The 19,498-nt window shown below is 60.8% G+C and overlaps 11 protein-coding genes across 11 annotated transcripts in view; 2 read left to right on the forward strand and 9 right to left on the reverse strand.

The window, feature by feature from the left end:
* Window positions 1-266: 266 nt before the first annotated feature.
* Window positions 267-3,167, reverse strand: F751_6971 (hypothetical protein; the record flags this gene model as incomplete). Its single annotated transcript, XM_011402915.1, has 7 exons — window positions 267-414; window positions 561-1,469; window positions 1,651-1,770; window positions 1,884-2,135; window positions 2,358-2,502; window positions 2,618-2,720; window positions 3,084-3,167. 7 exons carry the CDS (start codon window positions 3,165-3,167, stop codon window positions 267-269), a joined length of 1,761 nt encoding a protein of 586 aa, XP_011401217.1.
* Window positions 3,168-4,733: 1,566 nt separating this feature from the next.
* F751_6972 (hypothetical protein) lies at window positions 4,734-6,808 on the reverse strand (the record flags this gene model as incomplete). The annotated part of the gene is made up of 5 exons (XM_011402916.1): window positions 4,734-4,905; window positions 5,021-5,938; window positions 6,123-6,242; window positions 6,356-6,503; window positions 6,688-6,808. The coding sequence occupies 5 exons, from the start codon at window positions 6,806-6,808 to the stop codon at window positions 4,734-4,736; spliced, it is 1,479 nt and encodes a 492-aa protein (XP_011401218.1).
* A 1,539-nt stretch (window positions 6,809-8,347) lies between these two features.
* Window positions 8,348-10,180, reverse strand: F751_6973 (tRNA/tmRNA (uracil-C(5))-methyltransferase; the record flags this gene model as incomplete). The annotated part of the gene is made up of 6 exons (XM_011402917.1): window positions 8,348-8,489; window positions 8,757-8,953; window positions 9,017-9,134; window positions 9,395-9,543; window positions 9,778-9,883; window positions 9,999-10,180. 6 exons carry the CDS (start codon window positions 10,178-10,180, stop codon window positions 8,348-8,350), a joined length of 894 nt encoding a protein of 297 aa, XP_011401219.1.
* A 519-nt stretch (window positions 10,181-10,699) lies between these two features.
* F751_6974 (hypothetical protein) lies at window positions 10,700-11,011 on the reverse strand (the record flags this gene model as incomplete). Its single annotated transcript, XM_011402918.1, has 1 exon — window positions 10,700-11,011. The coding sequence occupies one exon, from the start codon at window positions 11,009-11,011 to the stop codon at window positions 10,700-10,702; it is 312 nt and encodes a 103-aa protein (XP_011401220.1).
* A 49-nt stretch (window positions 11,012-11,060) lies between these two features.
* F751_6975 (Ubiquinone biosynthesis protein COQ9, mitochondrial) lies at window positions 11,061-11,673 on the reverse strand (the record flags this gene model as incomplete). The annotated part of the gene is made up of 3 exons (XM_011402919.1): window positions 11,061-11,182; window positions 11,332-11,467; window positions 11,593-11,673. 3 exons carry the CDS (start codon window positions 11,671-11,673, stop codon window positions 11,061-11,063), a joined length of 339 nt encoding a protein of 112 aa, XP_011401221.1.
* A 2,088-nt stretch (window positions 11,674-13,761) lies between these two features.
* F751_6976 (putative plastid-lipid-associated protein 12, chloroplastic) lies at window positions 13,762-14,601 on the reverse strand (the record flags this gene model as incomplete). Its single annotated transcript, XM_011402920.1, has 3 exons — window positions 13,762-13,869; window positions 14,014-14,238; window positions 14,557-14,601. The coding sequence occupies 3 exons, from the start codon at window positions 14,599-14,601 to the stop codon at window positions 13,762-13,764; spliced, it is 378 nt and encodes a 125-aa protein (XP_011401222.1).
* A 436-nt stretch (window positions 14,602-15,037) lies between these two features.
* On the forward strand, window positions 15,038-16,711 carry F751_6977 (Heme-binding-like protein, chloroplastic; the record flags this gene model as incomplete). The annotated part of the gene is made up of 5 exons (XM_011402921.1): window positions 15,038-15,087; window positions 15,435-15,558; window positions 15,665-15,877; window positions 16,053-16,269; window positions 16,641-16,711. 5 exons carry the CDS (start codon window positions 15,038-15,040, stop codon window positions 16,709-16,711), a joined length of 675 nt encoding a protein of 224 aa, XP_011401223.1.
* Window positions 15,661-15,846, reverse strand: F751_6978 (hypothetical protein; the record flags this gene model as incomplete). Its single annotated transcript, XM_011402922.1, has 1 exon — window positions 15,661-15,846. The coding sequence occupies one exon, from the start codon at window positions 15,844-15,846 to the stop codon at window positions 15,661-15,663; it is 186 nt and encodes a 61-aa protein (XP_011401224.1).
* A 288-nt stretch (window positions 16,712-16,999) lies between the features above and the next one.
* F751_6979 (Putative chromatin-remodeling complex ATPase chain) lies at window positions 17,000-18,698 on the reverse strand (the record flags this gene model as incomplete). The annotated part of the gene is made up of 4 exons (XM_011402923.1): window positions 17,000-17,248; window positions 17,563-17,901; window positions 18,172-18,311; window positions 18,491-18,698. The coding sequence occupies 4 exons, from the start codon at window positions 18,696-18,698 to the stop codon at window positions 17,000-17,002; spliced, it is 936 nt and encodes a 311-aa protein (XP_011401225.1).
* Window positions 18,699-18,835: 137 nt separating this feature from the next.
* The window catches only part of F751_6980 (Clathrin heavy chain), a gene marked incomplete at both ends in the record, with an annotated part of 1,265 nt that continues 602 nt past the window's right edge, over window positions 18,836-19,498 (forward strand). The window contains 2 exons of the mRNA XM_011402924.1: window positions 18,836-18,838; window positions 19,120-19,469. Coding sequence (XP_011401226.1) covers window positions 18,836-18,838; window positions 19,120-19,469 — 353 coding nt within the window. The remainder of the gene's footprint in view (window positions 18,839-19,119; window positions 19,470-19,498) is intronic.
* F751_6981 (putative chromatin-remodeling complex ATPase chain) overlaps window positions 19,389-19,498 on the reverse strand; it is a gene marked incomplete at both ends in the record, with an annotated part of 3,687 nt that continues 3,577 nt past the window's right edge. The window contains one exon of the mRNA XM_011402925.1: window positions 19,389-19,498. This exon is cut by the window's right edge and continues 694 nt beyond it. Coding sequence (XP_011401227.1) covers window positions 19,389-19,498 — 110 coding nt within the window.

A 19,498-nucleotide genomic window follows, 5' to 3' on the forward strand; every position in this document is an offset into this window, starting at 1 on the left:
CATGCTTGCCATGCATGCAAGCACTTGGGTACATGTATGTGCAGAGAGGCAGGGGTTTGCAATTTGAAGTTGGGGTAAGGGGCGGTTTCCTGCTGATTGTCAATTCTCCAATATAAAGCTGCACCAGGGAGTGTCATGTGCGGGCCACAAATTTCGAAAAGCGGTTTGGGATCTATCTATTTTGGCATGCGGGCTGTCGTACACCATTTGCCACCAAGTCCCAAGCCTTTAACATTGAGAGGCGACTGAGATGGGGCATCCTGCCTCTACTCCTCCGCTGCCAGCTGTGCCTGCATGACACAGTCCTCCTCCACCTTGGGTTCAGAGTGCACACATCCCGACGTCCCAAAGTACTCCAGCGCCGGGAAGTCCGTCCAGATCCAGTCCATCTGGTGCGCACGCGCCATGGCAGTGCTGGGTGGAACGCCAGTGGGGAAGGGGGGGGGCGTGGCTGGGGACGGGCTCGGTCTGCACCCCTGCACCATGCCGGCCCTCTGCTCGACTCCACCCAGCCCCTGCCCACGCACAAAACCCGCACATCCGCGCCCCGCCCTACTCACTTCCCGACGCTCAGGTGCTGGAGGCGGGGGAGCTGGCGGAGAGGCAGCAGCTGCTCCTGCGCCATCGTGCCGGCACAGGCCACGCCCAGGTCCTGCAGGCCCGGGAAGGCCTGGGCCAGCCAGTCTAGCGACTCGGGTTCCATGCACCCGATGAGGGCAAAGGTGCGCACCTGGGGGCAGGGCCCCGCGGCCGCCGCGCGCCGCATCCAGAACGCGTCGGCGGAGGCGTCGAGGCGCAGGAAGCGCAGGCCGCGCAGGCCCGGGAGGTCGGCGGGGTCGGGGCGGAAGCCCTGTAGGCTCAGGCTGGCCAGGGCCTGCAGGCGCCCCAGCCCCGCCAGCTCCGGGTACCACACCCGGGGCCGCCGCTGCGCGTGCACCTGCAGGCGGCGCAGGTCGGTCAGCGTGCCCAGCGTGGCCAGGTGCCCCTCGTGCAGTCCAGCGCACCCCTGCAGCGTCAGCTCGCACAGGCCGCGCAGCGTGCCCAGCGCGCCGGCCACGGCGTCTGGCGTGGCGTCGCGCCGCGCCAGCGAGAAGGCGACGAACAGACGGACCAGGGTGGGCGCGCAGGCGCGCAGGATGGGCAGCACGCTGGCCGCGCCCACGCCGCCGGCGTCCAGGTGCAGAGCGCGCAGCGCGAGCCCCGGGTGGGGCGGGGGCAGCGGCGCGCGCCAGCGGGAGGGCAGCTCCAGCGCCAGCTCGCGCAGCCCGGCGCCGCTGGCGGCCAGCACCAGGCGCAGCGCCTCGGCGTTCAGCCCGGGGGCGCGGCAGAGGTCCAGCGCCTCCAGCGAACCCAGGCGCCACAGCAGCGCGGCCATGGCATCCACGCCCTGGACCAGGCTGCAGTCGGCCAGGCGCAGGCGCCGCAGGGAGGGGAAGTGCTGCAGCAAGACCCACGCGCCCGGGTCGCCCCTGCGGTGTGAGATGCTGTGATTTGGGGGGTTCCAGTCGACGCTGACGCAGGTACACGGGCCCAGCAGTCTCATGCAGGCCCCCTCTGCACCGCCCCCAGGCTCCGCCGCTTGGGCCTGTGCCGGACTCGGCCAAGCACGTGAGGTGAACAGCACAGAATGGATAGATTACCCCAGCGCACATGGTGGAGATGCTGGTCCGCGACAGGTCCAGGTCTTCCAGCAAAGGGGCGCAGGGGCTGCCCGCCACACATTTTAGGTAGTCGTTGGTAAATGCTGTGTTGCCGGCCATGGAGAATGACCTGTGACGCGACGGTGGGGAGTTTGGGTGGCCGTGCCTGTACAACTGGATTTGTCTTGGGCAAGGGAATGCATCAAGGGGTGCCAGCAACACTCTCTTCCAGCCCCTGCACACCTCAGGCTCCCCAGATGCTCCAGCGTGGCCTGCAGGGAGCTGGGTGGGAACAGCAAGTCGCAAAACTCCAAACTCAGGACTTCCAGGTGGCTGAGCTGGGCCACCGCTTGCAGAGCCAGTTCCGTGATGTGCATCCCGCAGTGGTAGATTGCCAAGGAAGTCAGGAGGGGGCAGGCATCCAGGATGCACAGGAAGTCCCCCCGAAGGTGATAGCAGTGGGAGAGACCCAGGTGCCCGAGCTCGGGCAGATGCCTGGAATTTGGGGTGAGTAAATGGGGGTGACCAGGCCGCCAGAGGGTGGTCAATCATCATACACGACCAGCGTTATCATTCCCATGGTTGCAGCAGTGGCTAGAGGCCTTGCCTCCTAAACCTCCTATGAAGCTGCGCTGTGCTCAATGACTTGGTCCAAACACACCGATGCGATGCAACCATCCCGAGGCGCACCCTGCGGGTCCCCCTGTCCCAACCCACCTGAGCAGCGATGCCAGAGCAACATCCCTGACATCTGTGTCGCTGAAGGACAGACGGCGCAGATGCACGCACTCCTGCAGGGGTGCCACTTCAATGCCGCTGCACGTGCCACTCAGGTGGACGTCCACCAGCGTGTGCTTGGTCACTGCAGGGTGCAGAGGGTGATGAAGTTCCCCTCAGTATCTCTTGACTGCCTGTGACTCCATTGCCAGTGAGCCACCCCCCTCAATGATTTGAACCTTTGACGAGAAAGCATGTACCTTGCACCGCGCGAGCCAGCTCTCCGGATGTCAGGTGGACGGCCCGCGCTGCATAGTCAAGTCTCTGCACGCTGCTGAAGCGCTCGTATGCAAATGCCCGGCCCTGCAAAGCGGCATTGCGGTGTGATGCCGCAATCTTGCATGTGGATGTTATTTGGGCAGGCATCTTGACCCGGTGGCAGCCGGCAGCTCCCTACTTGCCCAATCAGAATGCCAGCACACATGGGACCGTGCCCTTCCACGCACCCTTGGATACAAATTTGGGCATGTGTTGTGTACTACATGTCTCCAGGTCTTGCAAGCCTCACTGATGGAGGCACAGGAGGCAGGGCTGCTCCACAACCATCCGAACACCTGCGGAGGGGGGTCGGAGCGAAGCAATGGTGCAGAAGGAAGGGTCCGGGGCACCGTCCCATACCCACCCACATACAAAAACACACCATAGAAGACATCGGACCGGTCGCACCTGGGCCAGGAGATTCTCGGGAAGCTGGGCCCAGTCGGGGGTACGGTAGATGTGCGAGTGCTCGAGAGCGTCAACAGCATACATACCTCCACAGAAGCTGTAGATCTATGCGAAAACATATGATTTGCAAAATTTTGCATGCTTATACGGGATTTTATCGGCTGATGGAGCAGGATGGGTCTTAAGTCCGGGACCTCGACCCTACAAACTTCTTCCGGATTTCCTGCTCGTTCTCTTGGCGGGTAACAATGAATGATCGGAACCTCAGCTTCCCCCCGGTGTGCACATTTCCAGATTGCGCTGTATCGAATTCTATAAAACATGCCTTCTAAGAATCATCTTCAGTAGCCTGTGCTCCTGCGGCATTCCGTTTTACTCTCTGTGGAGGAACGGTATCCCCGGAGCGACCACGGGGGAGACCGATGATTTCGGCGGCCGCGCTGTACCTGGGGCTTGGCTGACGAATACCCCACTCTCAATGTGGGGTTCCCAGGGGACTTGGTCAAACACTGCATCCCTCACCATGTCCAATATGTCCTTGAATGCCACCAGATTGGCATGGAGCGTCTGTACACATGGCGTTGGGTGGTGTGAAGTGTGTTGATGGGCTCGGTAAATTGAGGCCTTCATACAAGGAGTGTGCAAAGCACGTCAGTGACTTGTAACTGACCTTGAGTAATTTCCCTACAGCCGTTCAGATGTAGATTCATCCCTCATTTGCAGCCCCCTGCCGTCGCATGCCTGAGTTGCAGCGGATGTATATTATAATGTCTACTTCAAGGAGCAGCTGCGGAGTGCCTGGATCCGTGCCTACTTGGGTTGGGTCCACCAACAGGATTTGGAAGTCATACTCTTAAGTATCCAGGTACTTCAGCGTGTTAGAATTCGGGAGAGCTGATGACAGAGTGTGTTGAGGGCTCGTCCATAGGAATGAGTGGAGATATCGTGCACTCCCAAGCTGACAAGGATTCCGTATGGGAAGGCATGGGAACCAAAGCAGGCAACAGAGATCCCATCACCAACCCGCCATGGCCCCCAATTCTATTGGCCCCTTCAAGCCACATTCTTGCAAAAGAGGCTACTCCCCTCCCAAAACACAATCCCTCTGCCCCCAGCCAGGACCCTATGCCCCCCTTCTCAGCCTTCGCCCTCCACGCCAGCATGAGACTGGACCGGCCGGAGGCCACACGGCACGCCAGCCGTGCCCCTTCCCTCCAGGTCTCGCCAGTCTCGCCCCTCGTGGACCAGCTCCACCTCAGCTGGGCCTCGCCGAGGCACCGCTTCTGAGCTGGGAAGGCCGTGATTAAATGCCAGGCAGGACAACTGGTCACCAAGCATGCTCATGAGATGCCCAGTGCGTGCGTGGGAAACCTGTATTGTCAAGGCCCGCTTGGGATATATATTTCATGGTTGCAATGCATGCAAGCACTGGGATCAATGGATATGCACAATGGCTGGCGTTTGCAGATTCTGATTGGGCAAGGCTTGCTATTTCTTCCGAGTGTTGTATGTCCCACGTGGAAATGCACCCGTGGGTGTCGTGCGTGGACCCCGGCAACCGCAAAGCGGAAAAGGACCCATGTGTTCTTGGCATGCAGGCTGCACCATGTACGGGCCGTCTAAATCCTAGCGTGTAACTTTTCGAGGCGTCTACAATGGGGCACCCAGCCGTCGCTTCAGCAGGGCCCGGTAGCGGTGCAACACCCAGCTCTCCACCTCCTCCTCGTGGAAAACCTCCCCGCGCCACCTGCTGTTGAGCCGCTCCAGCGCCGGGAACACCTCCCAGACCCACCCCAACGATAGGGATGCGTTCCCTCCGGCGCTGCTGTGTGAACGCGGGGAGGGCGTCAGGGAAGCGAGCCCGTCTCGCACACGCCCGCCCGACCTGCCCCTGCCCCAGCACACCACCCGCTCGCCACCGGCCTCGCCCCACCCACCTTCTGACGCTGAGACAATGGAGGCGGGGGAGCTCCTGCAGAGCCAGCAGCTCCAGGTTGGGGACCGTGCCATTGCAGATGACGTCCACCCTCTGCAGACCGGGGAAGGCCTCGACCGCCCAGCCCAGCTGGCCCAGCTGGACGCGCCCGACCAGGGCGAGGCTGCGCACCTGGGGGCAGGGCCCCACGGCCGCCGCGCGCCGCATCCACCGCGCGTCTTCGCGGGTGTCGAGGCACAGGGCCCTCAGGCCGCGCAGGTCCGGGAGGTCGGCGGGGTCGGGGCGGACGCCCTGCAGGCGCAGGCTCTCCAGGGCCTGCAGGCGCCCCAGCCCCGCCAGCTCCCCGGGCGGTTTCCCGGCCCGCAGCTCCGCGTGCACCTCCAACTGGCGCAGGTCGGTCAGCGTGCCCAGCGAGGCCAGGTGTCCCTTGCGCAGTCCCGCGCAGTCGCGCAAGCTGAGCTCGTGCAGGCCGCGCAGCGCGCCCAGCGTGGCGGCCACGGCGCCCGTCGAGACGGTGCAGTCAGCCAGCGCGAAGCTGGCGTCCAGGTGGACCAGGCTGGGCGCGCAGGCACGGAGGATGGGCAGCACGCTGGCGGCGTCGACGCCGGGGGCACGCAGGCGCAGCGTGCGTAGCGCGAGCACGCGGGGAGGCGGGGGCAGCCGCGTGAGCCGCCCGGCGGGCAGCTCCAGGGTCAGTGCGCGCAGCCCGGCGCCGCTGGCGGCCAGGACCAGGCGCAGCGCCTTGGCGCTCAGCTCGGGGGTGTGGCAGATGTCCAGCTCCTCCAAAAGGTCCAGGTGTCGCAGCAGAGCAGCAATGGCTGCCGACCCCCGCCTGTTTGCATCCAGGCGGCAGTTGGCAAGACGCAGTCTCCGCAGGGAGGGGAACGAGAGCAGTATGGCCCAGGCATTGCTGTCCGTACTGTGGAGTGCACCGGTGTGAAGGGGGACCCATCTATGTCGCGCAGAAACAGGTACTCGGGCCCAGCAGTCTCATGCAGGCCCCCTTTGCTGCCTCCGGCTCCGCCGCTCGGGCATGCATCAGTCATGCCAATGAAGTGACATCAACCAGTAGAGAGTGGAGATGAACCTTTTGCCTAGCGCACCCTGTGGCGATGCTGGTCCGCGACAGGTCCAGTTCTTCCAGGAAAGGGGCGCAGGGGCTGTCTGCCAGACACTGAAGGTGTTCGTTGGAGAATGACCAGGTGGTGTTCATGGAGAACAACCTGAGAAGGTGAGAAGGGGCCTGGGGTGAAAGGATGGGGGAGGTGGGATCAGAGCCTCATGTGAGGGCACCAAGGGCATTGCCAGCAACGACACCCCCCAGGTTCCTGCACACCTCAGGCTTCCCAGGTGTTCCAACATGGCCTTGAAGGAGATGGGTGAGTACGGCAGAGAGTAGGTTTCCAACTTCAGGGCCGCAAGGTGACTCAGCCGAGCCACCGCCTGCAATCCCGCTTCCGTGATGTGCGACTCGCAGTCTTGAACTGCCAAGAAAGTGAGGAGGGGGCAGGCATCCAGGCTGGTCATAAAGGCACCTCTCAGCGAATGGCAGTGTACAATCTCCAGGTGCCGGAGGTCTGGTAAATGCCTGAAAGGGGTGGAGAGAGACGAGGATGGTAAGGCTCCCAGAAGGTGGTCAAGGGATGGTACAGTGCGATGTAAACATACCGAAAGTGCCGACAAGGGCGTACAGATCTTGCCTCTGGGAACAGGCAATGGAGGTGCGCTGTGCCTGACACACTGTGACGGCATGAAATGGGTACACCAGTGCAGAGATCAATGCGACCATGCCAAGAAGCACTCTGAGGCTCCCTACCATGCTGCCTCACCTGAGCAGCGATGCCAGAGCCCCATCCTTAACACTCGTTCTGGATAAGGTCAGGCGGCGGAGATGCACACAATCCTGAAGCGGGGCCACTACTATGCCGCTGCACGTGTCACTCAGATGGACCTCCACCAGCGTGCGCATGGTCGCTGGAGGGGGTAGAGAAGAGTGGATTTTCCTTGAATGTCGTCTGATCGGGGATGATTGCACTACCAGCCAGGAGCGGTCCACCTCGATACTTTCGAGAGCAGGCTGGGAAACCACAAACCTTGCACTGCATGAGCCAGTTCTCGGGACGTCAGGTGATGGGTCCGCTCTGAAAAATGGAGTCTCTGCACGCTTTTGAAGCGCTCGTAAGCAAAGGCTCGACCCTGCGGAGCAGGAGTGTGGTGTGGTGCCCGCAATCTGGCACTGCTTGGTACCATTTGGGCAGCCATCCTGACCCTCTAGCAGCTCCAGCACCTGCTTATCCCATCTCAAGGTCACCAAGCATGTGTCATGCCCACAAACTCACCCTGGGATAAAGATTTGGGGCTTTGGCGTGCACAAGGTGGTGCCAGTTCTTGCAAGTCTCATTGATGGATGCACAGGAGGCAGGGCTGCTCCACAGCCAATCGAACACCTACAAGGGGTCCGAAGAGACGAGATGGGCCTCTTAGTAGGCTCCCAGGTTCCTCTCAACGACGAACAACTCCTTATCGAATTTTCAAGGTATTCATCAGACCGGTCGCACCGGTGCTAGCAGCTCACCGGGGAGATGGGCCCAGTCAGAGGTGCAGTACTTATGCGAGCGCTCGCGATGTTCGGCAGCATCCATTCCTTCTCAGGAGCCGTGCATCTACTCACTAGCGTATGAATCGCAGAATTGGATGCTTCAACACGGAGTTTGATGGGCTGCTGGAGCAGGTTCTGCATCAATTGCCGGACCTCGGCCCCGAAATAGAGGTCCGGATCTCTTGCCCCTCCTCGAGGCTGGGACGATTTCATGTCCGGAGTTGTTCGCCGGAGGAAGGGGGGGGCCGCAGCTCCCATGTTATTCCTTCTAAGGATTTCGACACCAGGCTCGTCCAAATCCGGGAGTTCAAGCATTTTAAAATTAAGATGCGACCTCTATCCCTTCTGCTTTCCGTTTTACGCCCTGTGGAGCAGCCGTGTTCTCCGGAGCGACATCGGGGATACTGGATGATTTCGGCGGCCGTGGTGCTCCAGCCTTCCGTTGCAGATACACTCCACTCTCAATGTGGGGGGTCCAGGGGAACTGATCGAAGACCGCATACTCCACTATGTCGAAGGTATCCTTGACAGCCACCAGATTGGCATGGAGCGTCTCTGTACATGGCGTGGTTGGGGGGGGGGGGAGTATTGTGGAGACGACGCGCGGTGGAGAATCCTGTGATGGCACGAAACATATGAGCATGGCGCAGACCAAAAAAATGCACAGGAAAGGGTACCCCTGCATGATCTCTGATGTACAGGCACCCCCTTGACATCTGTCCCCTGCTGTCACGTGCCAGGATTGCAGCTGATGTAGATGACATTGTCGAATTCATGGAGGAGCTGAAGGGTGTCCGGGTCCAAGCCTGCTCGGGGTGGGTCCACCAACAGGGTCTGGAAGTCACACTCTACGAGATCCAACCCCTTTAGCCTGTGCAGTGTGGGAGTTGAGAGAGAGTGAGGGCTGAGATGTGTGGACGGCTCGATCAGGGGAACGAGAGGAGATACCCTGCAGCCTCAAGCTCACACGAGTCGCATACTGGGAAGCATGGGAACCACGGGCAGGCGCTGAACATCCCTTACCGACCCACAGTATAGCTACCTCCTGCGAGCACCATGCTTACAAGAGAGACGAATTCCACCTCACCCCCTGTCCTCAAGCAAGGAGTACTTTGCCACCAGCCCAGACCCCCCGCACCTCTCCTTCTTGCCCCCCGTCCTCCAGGCCTCGGTGAACTCCTCGGAGCGCATGCGAGCCAGGAACACGTTGTTCACACCGTTCTGGGCGCAGTTGCGCCGCGCCGCGGCCACGCTGCGCTTGCTTACCTCGGTGGCGACCACGCGGCGGAAGCGCGGCGCCAGCGCCGCTGTGAAGTTGCCGTTGCCGCAGTACAGCTCCAGCAGGTCGCGCGCGCCGCTGCCCTGCGCCGCGCGCCGCGCCCAGGCCAACATCTGCACCGAGATGCCCGCGTTGGGTTGCGAGAAGTTGGCCTCCACCTGCACGTAGCGCAGCGTCTGGCCCTCAACCGTGAGGGTCTCCTCCACCTCGTCCGCGTCCAGGCAGATCTTCTGGCCCCTGCGTGATGGAGGAGAGGAGAGGGGTTTGGGTGGGGGATGGGCAGCCACAGGTGCCTGTCGAGGCCAACACACATTGAAGGCAGGGCGGCCTTGTGTGTGATCCGGCACAGGGTGCCCATGACTGCCACACCTTTGCCGCAGCATGGCAGGGCCTCAGCACAAGGGCGGTCATACCATGTCAGGCCGCAGCAGACATGCGACCGTCAACACCACTGCTGGGGTATGCAGGCATCCAAACCAGTGGCAGGCCCCCCCCACCTGCTGCGACCGATGATGTGGATGGGGGACGCCAGGTCGCCCAGGCAGACCCGCAGCTTCTGGGCAGCTTCCTGCCATGCATCCCCGAGCTTCCTGTGGTACAGGAGGGTGACCATGGCCTGCCCGCTCAGGGTCGTGTGCAGGTTAACCTGGTTCATGGAGGGAGATGGAGGAGAAGCCTGGGTTGGCCAGCTGTCTCATCATGTCCCTTGGTCAATTCATGAAGCCCCATGCAGGCTTGGACGAAGATACCCATCCTCGACTTCATCGCCGCACCACCCACACCTCCTGCGCGCCTGGAAGAGTTTCGAACGCAGCTCCTGGCACAGCGGCAGCTCCCTCAGCAGGGCCGTCATGAGGGAGTTGCAGAGCTTGGAGGCCACGGGAAATTGGTCCACGCGCACAGGCCTGCGCTCGCCGGTCTTGGGGTCTTTTTCAAACATCTGGAACTCCAGGCTGTCGCCGGAGTGCCACACATCAAATTCGGTCCTGCGGGAGGGATCCAAGAGGCAGAGTGTCTAAAGCTGGTGGGAGGACGAAGGACGATAGCCACTGAAGGTGGGAAGGGAGAGGCTCTTGATTGGGCTGTCACTCTTGTCCTCACCTCATGCGAAAATTCTCGGGCTCCGAGCGGTGGATGGCAAAGGGTGGGTGCTCCAGATCCTGGAAGAGGGTCTCCAGCCAAGCCACCTTGGTGGCCAGCTGTGCCTCGTACTGGCTGGCATCTATGGATGTGAGGGCCGCGCTGTAGTGCACTGCCGGCCCTGACTCCACACTCTGGGACATGGCGAGCGTCTCCTGCCGGCACAGCCGTGCCAGGGGCCTGACGCTGGGCCTGGCGGAGAGCCCTGCAGCCGACAGGCGAGGCCACGGTAGTGTGGAGCGCAGCCCGTGCAATGCCCGTACCAACATACAATGCAATGTATGGGTTTGCTGATGTCGGCCGTGCCGTTGCATGTGCGGGCGTTGTGCACTCCTGCATGCATGAAGCCCATTGGCGACATTGCGCACCGTCGCGCCTCCGCTCCAGCGCGCGGATGAACATGGTCGGCACCCAGCTGATTTGGAGATGGCCACACAGGTTTCTCAGGCAGTCACCCTGGTGATGTACGGATTGTGGAGGACCCCGTGTGCCCGCATCTAGACTTGGAGTAGAATTGTCAGGCTCTGCGTGGAGTTACTGTGGTAGAATTTGCTCCCATCTCTAGGAGTGCCAACAAAACTGACATGATCCATTACTCCTCACCAGGCAAGGAGACACACTGAAGCCAGGCTACAAAACACTGTGGCCTGACAAATATTGCCTCATCCGCGCCTGGATGCCATCACATCCAGGATGGTGGCGTAGGCCTTGTCTCGCAGGCCCCCGAGAGCCCCCCCGACCGCATCAGAGCTGCCCAGTAGTTTCAGCGCCTCGCCCACGGCCCGGTCCACCGCCGCCCAGGTGTCCTCGTGCCCAGGGCTGTTGTCCGTGAGCAGATACAGCTCTGAGGAAGCCAGCACCCCGCTCAAGACGGTGCGATGCGCCAGCCTGAGGCCCACGAGTGGTTTCTGGATCTGAGACAGCGCCCAGGTGAGTGTTGTGTCCAGCAGAACTGGGCCATAAAACCTCATCATGGTCCTTTACACCCTGTTGAGATGATTGAACATTCATCAAGACCACAGCTCACCACGTGAGGTCCTCGGACTCGTCACCCACCGCCCTCCAGATGATGCCTGCGGCGTCCATGTAGAGCTCCATGGCGGCAACCGGCGATCCCAGGGTCGCCAGTGCACCGGCCCAGGAGGCTGCAAGTGCAGTGGATGAGTCAGTGGTAATCTCAAACCTGAAGCCACGGATTTGATGTTTAATGCACTGCCACTTCCCTTCGTTCCGTTGCCACACTCTGTGACACCAATGCACCCCAACACGTCATTCAACACAACAACGCACACACCTTTGTATGGCACGATCATCTCAATACGTTGCCGCAGAGCAGCCACGATTCTGGCATGCAGGGGACAGAGCTCCAACTGGGGCCCTTCCTCCAGTAGAGCCTCCTCCAACTCAAAATTGCAGCGAGCAAGGAAGGCCTGATGGTGGGTTTATGTTGATGCTGCATGAGTGATGAGCGTGGTTTTATTGGAAAACGGGGCCATCCTTGCATGAAAGGGGGAGTTCAGGGAGCGCATGCTCAGCCCCTACACCTTCACCCCACCTTGACCAGATCAGAGGGGGCATCGCCAAGGAGCCCAGCTGCCGCCGGGGAGAGGTCATTGTCCAGAGCAGCCTGGTGCATCGCAGAGTTTGACCATCCAAGGGTCGGCTACGAGGAATGGAGAGGAGGTGTGATGTGGGTTCAGCCAAGCAAGGACAGTTACCTTCAGCTGGCACTTGCGCTTCCATGCCAGCAGCAAGTTACCTGAACCCTTCACCGCCTCCTCCTCACCACATGGCCCAGCGCCGACTCCAGGAGGGCTGCCTGTAGACTTTGAACATCTCGTGTGGCCTTCGGTTGCTCCTTGGGTTTCAGGCCCCGCCCAGCCATCACATCCCAGGTCACGTTTGTACGGCAAGGCTTGGGCGCAGGAGGAGGGACAGGCGGTGGGGAGGTGCTGGGCGAGTGGATCACGGGTCTCACATCGTTTGATTGAGATCTGATCAAGAGCATGGATGCACACCAGCCGTTTCGTATGAGGGTCGCGAGCTCGCTGTGGCGAACTCTCGACACCAGGCAACTCGTCATGGCTGCTCCCACCAGGGGCAACCGTGATTCAAGCTTGTGATCAAGATTGTGCCTGTAAACAGAAGAGATTTCGTGCAAGATTGTTTGGTACAAGAGGATGTTGTCGGTGCAGACTCTTAGTTCGTCCAGCAGAGGTCGAGGTCTTCCCCTTCCGATTCGCGCGCGCGGTGCGGGGTGTGCACAGAGTAAACGCTTGCATGTCCTTCCCCCACAACCATAATCGCTTCCACCACACACAATCATTATCAGTGTCATGCGTATTGAGTATATGCAGTGAGCGCCTCGATAACGATCATGCTAGCGACCTGCGTTAGTAGGGTGAACCGTGCCCCCTCGAAAAGGCGAAACCGCCACTAACATCAGAGGCGATCCTCACTTCCCTAGGTCCTATCGGGACATCTATGAGATGTGCTTGAGACATCGTCGTTTCCAAGCTGCTTAGCAGGCTGCGCCCCTTGCCTTTGCGGCAGCATGCCATCCTCCAATGCCTTCATGGCGCTGCAAGAGTTGGGGGATGCCCTGCCGGCCCAGAACACCCCTCGAGACCACCCCGGCCGCCTCAAGCTCCCACTGGTATGGCTGGACCTCGAAATGTCAGGGCTAGACCCTGCACAGGACGCCATTCTTCAAGTTGCCGTCATCCTCACCAATGGCACTCTCACCGAGGAAGTTCAAGGTCCTGAGATCGTCATCTACCAGCCAGTGGATGTGCTGGAGGGAATGAACGAGTGGTGCCAGGAGCACCACACCAGCAGCGGTCTGAAGGAGGTGCGTTACCAGGCCCTGGGGAATGCGAGCTACTAGTTGCCCATGCATAGTGGGTGCTGGAGACACTTGACCGTTGAGGAAGAAGGATGTTCATCACCCCTAGCACCCACCCCGATTTAAAGCAAGTCTCCTTCACTTGACAGGCAGTGACAAAGAGCACCATCGACCTTGCAGCGGCTGAGCGTCAGGTGTTGGAATTTCTGGACAAACACATCCTGGCCAACCACAAGGCGCAGCTTGCAGGCTCCAGCGTCCACACCGACCTCGCTTTCCTCAGGGTGCACATGCCGCGCTTGGCAGAACGCCTGGACCACAGGTTGGCAGGGATTGGATCTTGCAGGCTGCCACTCAGCCGCCATGCCACCTCCTGCTGTTAAGGTTTGTTGACCCGGTGTGCTGCCTTGGCCCACTGCCTGAGCAGCCGCCCTGTCTTGGCCTTGGGTCCTCAGGATAGTCGACGTGACCACGGTTGTGGAGCTGGCCAAGAGATGGAAGCGCGGCGTGTTCCAGGCGAGGCCAAGAGGGAGGAACAAGCACACTGCCATGGCCGACATTGAAGACTCCATTGCCATGTTAAAGTACTTCCGTACCAGGTACCAATCAGGGTGTCCTGGGAACTGCTATTGTATCTGGTGGGACCTGGGATAATTGAGATTCAATTCAGCTACGGATGTCGTGCCATCAATCCAGGCAGGGAGCAGGCACGCCAGGTGACTACGCCTGCACACTGGCAATTGTGCAGCAAGTATTACAGCCAGACATGCATTCTAACAGCCGTCACCCCTTCTGATTCACAACAGCTTTTTTACTACATGAGACGATGCAGCTGCGCTCGGCGTGGGTCAGGGTGGCTGCTGGAAGTTCAAGCTGGGCTCAGCTCGCAGGCGGGTCATCCTTGGCGAGGATGAAGACCGTGCCCTTGTTACCCCTCGCGATGCGGAGACGGCCGTCTCGCGCGAGGTACGTGGTGTCTATCCATCCCTGAGGAAGCACCGGAAGGGGCAGCGTGGCCATGAGCAGGGATGCGGCCTGCCTCTGTGCAATCGCGACCCCCGGCAACCCCCACCTGCTCAGCCCCCTGTGCTGCCTCACCGACCCCCCTCCCACCCTGTGACATCCCTTCACCTTGCGTTCGTCCCCCAGCAAGCGAAAGGGGACGGGGTAGGGGACCTGGAAGGGGATCTTCGAGCTCTTGAAGGCGGCCCTGCTGAACTGAAAATCTATGCGGGTGTGTGGCTTGTCGGGCGGCTGGGTGGAACTGACGCCCAGGATGCCAAAGGGCAGGCCGGCACCAGAGCGGGGGATGAAGCCCTCCAGTGGCCTATCAGTGGTGCTGGCCTGCGCCTCCACCTGCAAGACAGTGCTATCGCGGTTGCTGGATGGCTTGCTCTTCCATGCAAGCTGAGGGGATGAACAGTCAATGACAACAGTTTGCAGGTCTTGGGTTTATACACCTGAGCCGTCGCTCCCCTCCAACCCACCCTGCACCCCGCGCTGCCCACCTCCAACTTCCCAAGACTGCCAAACTCCACGACATTGACGACGCGCGGCAGGGCCGATGCATCACCTAGCAATATGTCCTGGAAGATTGACAAACCTTTGGTTCCTGTGGCTGCTCTCTGCACCGGCGATGCGGTGCTCTCCTTAGTGTTGTAGAGTAGCCTCCACCGGCCCTCGATCAGTGGGGATCGCGTGGGATCCTGGGTTGGACATGGGTGTGTGGAGATTTCTAGCTTGAATGGCAGAAACAGACGAGGAGAACAGGAGTCAAGCCGGTGGGCATGTGCTGAACTACATGCATCATTTCCCACCTTGATCCCCGTGTTGCTGCTCTCCAGGGCGTCGACAAGATTCAAAATGGTCGAGCTGGCTGGCAGCGGATCCTCCTTGAGGGCTTGCTGCAGAGCCGAAAGCTCCTGCGATCCAAAACAACCGAGGAGCTGGTCGGAGCAGCCCCATTGTGTGGAACCCTGCCGGGTTCATCTCAGCACACAGATTCAATGTCACCTTGATTGTTGCACTGGGGTTGTTACCCCATCGATTGAAGAATGCCAACGGTCTGGGTAGGCGCAGTGTGGCTCCATGACTCCGCATGCATCGCGGTGTAACCACATTGTGCTTTACAAAGGGTGAGTTCTGCCCTGATGGAATGCACGACCTCAATCTCACGCTCGCCATCGGACACTGCCTGTACTTCTGGTCCCCAGCGAGGAGGCTTGCGCCTTAAATTGTGGGGGCAAGGGGGTCCGTCATGGTTCCATGATGGCGGGAAGGTCACGTCGACGACAACATGCCCTTGCGTTGATGCACATACAATCATCTTTCTCGATATTTTTAAAACCTCTCAAGACTCCACACATGGTTGCACTCACGACTGTGGCTGGATCTGTGGCGGCGGCAGCGGGAGCACTTCTCGTTGCATGGCCGATCGCGATCTGGTGCGTGCATGCATTGAACAAACAGCGGGGAGAGGAGAACCTGGGGGCACGCATTCAAATCCCAAGAGACAGTGGCACCTATTCAGAAGCATGCATCATCACAAGCAGGTGGGAGGTTCGCAAGCTTGAGAAGCCAAAGTATGTGGTGACAAGGACCCTGAAGACACGGCAGACGCCGTTTTTCGGCACAACTGCCGAGATTCGGAGCTATGCCCCTTTCTTGACCGCTGAGGTAATTCCATCAAAGGGTGGTACTGAATTCGCCATATTTACCCCCTTGTGTGACTGGCAATGTCAGACCCTCATACTCGTCAACATCATGCAACCACACTCCTCAGGTAACACTGGAGGGCTGTGACATGAACATGGCGATGGGCTCTGGCTTCAGGCAGGTGGCGGGGTTCATCTTCGGGAAGAACAAGGCTGTGGACCGTGAAGGAGCCGAGAAGGTGTCCATGACCTCGCCTGTGGCGATGGAAGTGGTGCACAACGAGAAGATCGGGATGACAGCGCCAGTCATGTCCCAGCAGGACGGTGGTGGAGTCTACAAGGTGAACTGATCCTGGTTGTGCTGGTGTGTGGCTTGCATTGTGCTTTGCAGAAGAGAGCAAGTACTGTATGCCGTGGCTGCGTGGCAGCCTCTCTGGGTTGAGGAGGGAACCTCAAACAGAGTGGTCCCAGAGGTTCAGGTGCAGGAGCGTCCCTGCCCCCTCATGAAACCCATAGGTGGCATTCACCATGCCCAGCAAGTACACCAAGGACACCCTGCCGCGGCCCGACAACCCAAACGTCAAGATCATCGAGGTGCCGTCTCGCACCATGGCCGTGCTGACATGGAATGGCGGGGTCCCTCGTGAGGAAACTACGGCCAGCAAGACGCAAGAGTTGCGGGCCCTGCTGGCAGCGGCGGGCGTGAAGAGCACGGGAAGCGTGCACGTCTGGGGTGAGTCAGTTTTGACGGGTGTTCATGGACTGGTGCTTCCGCAAGCATCGGCATTCTTTATCACGTTAACCAGCTTTTGGGTGCATGCTCTTGTTGCCTGTATTGCAGGGTGACATGCAATGTTAGAGGGAGCTCTCACGAAAATCTAAACTATCGCTTTAAACACAGGGTACCACCCTCCCTGGGCGTGAGTGGTTTTGGAGTGGCCTGTCTGGGGGTATGCAGCTGTCAGAGTGCCAGTTTTCCTCCTGATAGGGCTCAAGGAGAGCAGTCGGCAGGGTTGTGCTTGCAAAGCGTTTGGAATGTAAGCCTAGGGTCACCTGCCTGTACATCATCCTGATCCCGCTGCACTCTGTCAATCATCCGCCAAGCTTTCCTCGTCTCATTCAGGCTGCCCATCCAGCGCATCAACGAGATCTTGCTGGAGGTCGAAAGCAAGTAGGCTGCCAGCAGGCAGGCATCCCCGACGTTCTCTGTATGCAGCTGTTGCCTGGCTCGATCCATTGTCACATGCACACTGCTGTTTGACCCGCCGTGCAGCGTGATTGCACCCTTGCTGCCCTGCTTTGCCATCTTGTGTACATCAGAAAAGGGAGCAACCACACGAGGTGCGACGGCGCCATAGGTGGGGAGGGGTCTGAGTCTCCAAGTGCAGCGCAGCACCCACCAACTGGGTGAGGAGACCTCATTTCCATGAAGACCCCTCTGTCTCAACAAACACTCCTCCTGCCTACTTCTTGGCGGGGGACACCGCGGCCGCAGCGCGCGTGGCCTTGCGCGCGCTGCCCACCTCCTCCTTGCCGTCGTCGCCGCCCTCCTTGACGTCTGCGGAGGACGCCGCCGTGACCGACCCGGCGCGCTTGCGTGCTGGCGCGCCGCCGGACTTGGCCCCCTTCTTGGACGCCGCGTTCCGCTCCTCGTCCTCCTCGTTCTCCTTCTCGATCAGGCGGATGAGGGTGTCGGTGCGTCGCGCCAGCTCCTACAGTGTTTGAATGTAGGGGGGAGTGGGTGGGTGGGGGGGGTGGGGTCGGATCGCCTGTCCTTGACAATAAATGATCGTCCATGCCAGGGAGTTGCATGAGGCGATGCATTGCTGCCCCTTGCATCCCTGTCCTCCCCTTGCGTCCCTGTCCTCCCCTTGCGTCCCTGACCTCCCCTTCCCCCCCTTCCTCCCACATGCCCTCCCCCTCCTCCCACATGCCCTCCCCCCTCCTCCCACATGCCTCCCCCCTCCTCCCACATGCCTCCCCCTCCCCCCCCCCCTCCCTCCTCTCCTCTCCCCAATCACCCCACCTGCGGCGTGCGCGACTTGAAGAACCAGTCAAACCTGAACCTCCAGTTTCCCCGGATCTCGGCCTTCAGCTCGTCCCAGGCGCCGTACCCCAGCTCGTGCACCTTGCAGACCAGGAAGCGGTCCTCCTCCTCCGTGTACGCCTTGCCCTTGGCTGGGCCGTAGGCGATGCGCACCTCCTGCCAAGGGTTGCGGTACTTCTCCAGCTTGGTAGCGATGGCGGTCATGATGTCCGCCTGGCGCTGGATGCGCTGCTCCCCGCGCTCAATGTTTTTCAGAATGCGGTCCGCGTCGTTCAGCTCGCCCACTCGGGACCAGAAGGTCGCCGCGTACTCGCGCACCTGCGTTTTTCGTGGGGTTTGATTGTTTGGGAGGAGAGGATGGTGGTCACGGCAAAATGACCAGGGAGTGGGAGGGCAGGAATAGCGATGCGGATGCTGGTGGTAGGAGATGGATCAGCACAGAGTTTGTTTGCAGGTGTGAACACTATGATCCACGGGCGGCGGCAGCATGGACACCCCTCACTCCATCACCCTGAGTCCATTAAGAAGACCTACTCACCATTTCCCCCCTTCCCCTGTCTCAAGCACTCCCTCTACCAACCGGCTCACCTCGGCTTCGGTCTTCCCTTCCACCTCCCGCGCAATGTCGGACAGCTGCGTCCTGCCGTACTTTTCGCAGGCGCGCACAAACGCGTTGAAGTCGCGGCGGTTCCAGTTGGAGAAGCCGTCCTCCAGCAGCTGCTCTCGCTCTGCGCGTTAGGGGGGGATGATGCCGGCACTCACCATAGCTTTTGTTTGCCAGGACGCGCTGTGGCATGGCAGTGTCCGGACCTGTCGAGCCCCTTCGCTTGCATCCACCCTCCCACTGCCCCACCATGCCTCCCTCCCGCCACAGACGCACTCCCACCACACACAGTCACCCACACACCTGCCAACTCCTCCGGGGTGAGGGGCTGCGGGTCGTCCTCGCCGGGCGCGATCTCCTTGGCGATCACCTCCTCGCTGGCGCCCTGGGCCCGCGCCGCCGCCTCCTTCTGCGCCAGTGCGTGCTTGTGCAGCTCGTAGGACTGCTCCGCGTCGTACAGCTCGGTGAGGCGAGCGGTGTCAAAGAACTGGAAGTCCTGGAGGGCCGGCATCTTGGGCAGGCGGGGACCGCCGCCGCGGGGGCGCGCCTCCTTGCCCTGCGCCTGCCGGAAGAACTCGTTCTCCGCGTACGACACCACACGCTTGCGCTTGCGCTCCGGGGGGTCCACCCAATTGGCACCTGGTACGGATGGTGGTGGGGGGGGGGGGGGGGGGGGCGGCGGCGGGATTGAAACAGGGCCGTGTCGCGACGGGCAGGATGGGGATCAAAGGAATTAGTGGGCATGCGGCCAGGGCCGCTCCCATGTCCGGCAAGGCAGCGTCCTGGCACTCCATCCCTTTCCCCTTCCATTGGTAACTGGCAATCCCATCATTCTCGTACGACACCTGGCCCCGTCCCTCGCAAACTTTCGCACGCCCTGGTCCCTTCCCCCTTCCCCTCCCCTCTAAACCCGGCGCCTGCCCAACTCGCAGGTGGTGGAGTCGCGGGTGGACCACTCGCGCGTGGTGGACATCATGCGCCGCGCCGGGCAGTTGCCCCTGGTCAAGGAGTACCTGGTGTCGGTGCAGAAGAACGACCTGCAGGCGGTGAACGAGGCGGTGAACGAGCTGCTTGTGGGCGAGGGCGACGCCGCGGGCCTGCGCGACAGCATCACCTCCTATGAGAACTACGACGCGCTGGCGCTGGCGGGGCGGCTGGAGCGGCACGAGGACACCGAGTTCCGGCGCCTGGCCGCGCTCATCTACAAGCGCAACCTCAAGTGGCACAAGGCGGTGGCTCTGGCCAAGACCGACAAGCTGTACGAGGTCAGCGCTGGTGTTGGGTTTTCTGGGGGGGGGGGGGGGGGGGGCG

The sequence above is a fragment of the Auxenochlorella protothecoides genome (genome assembly GCF_000733215.1).
Source record: "Auxenochlorella protothecoides strain 0710 unplaced genomic scaffold scaffold99, whole genome shotgun sequence".
Lineage (NCBI taxonomy): Eukaryota > Viridiplantae > Chlorophyta > Trebouxiophyceae > Chlorellales > Chlorellaceae > Auxenochlorella > Auxenochlorella protothecoides.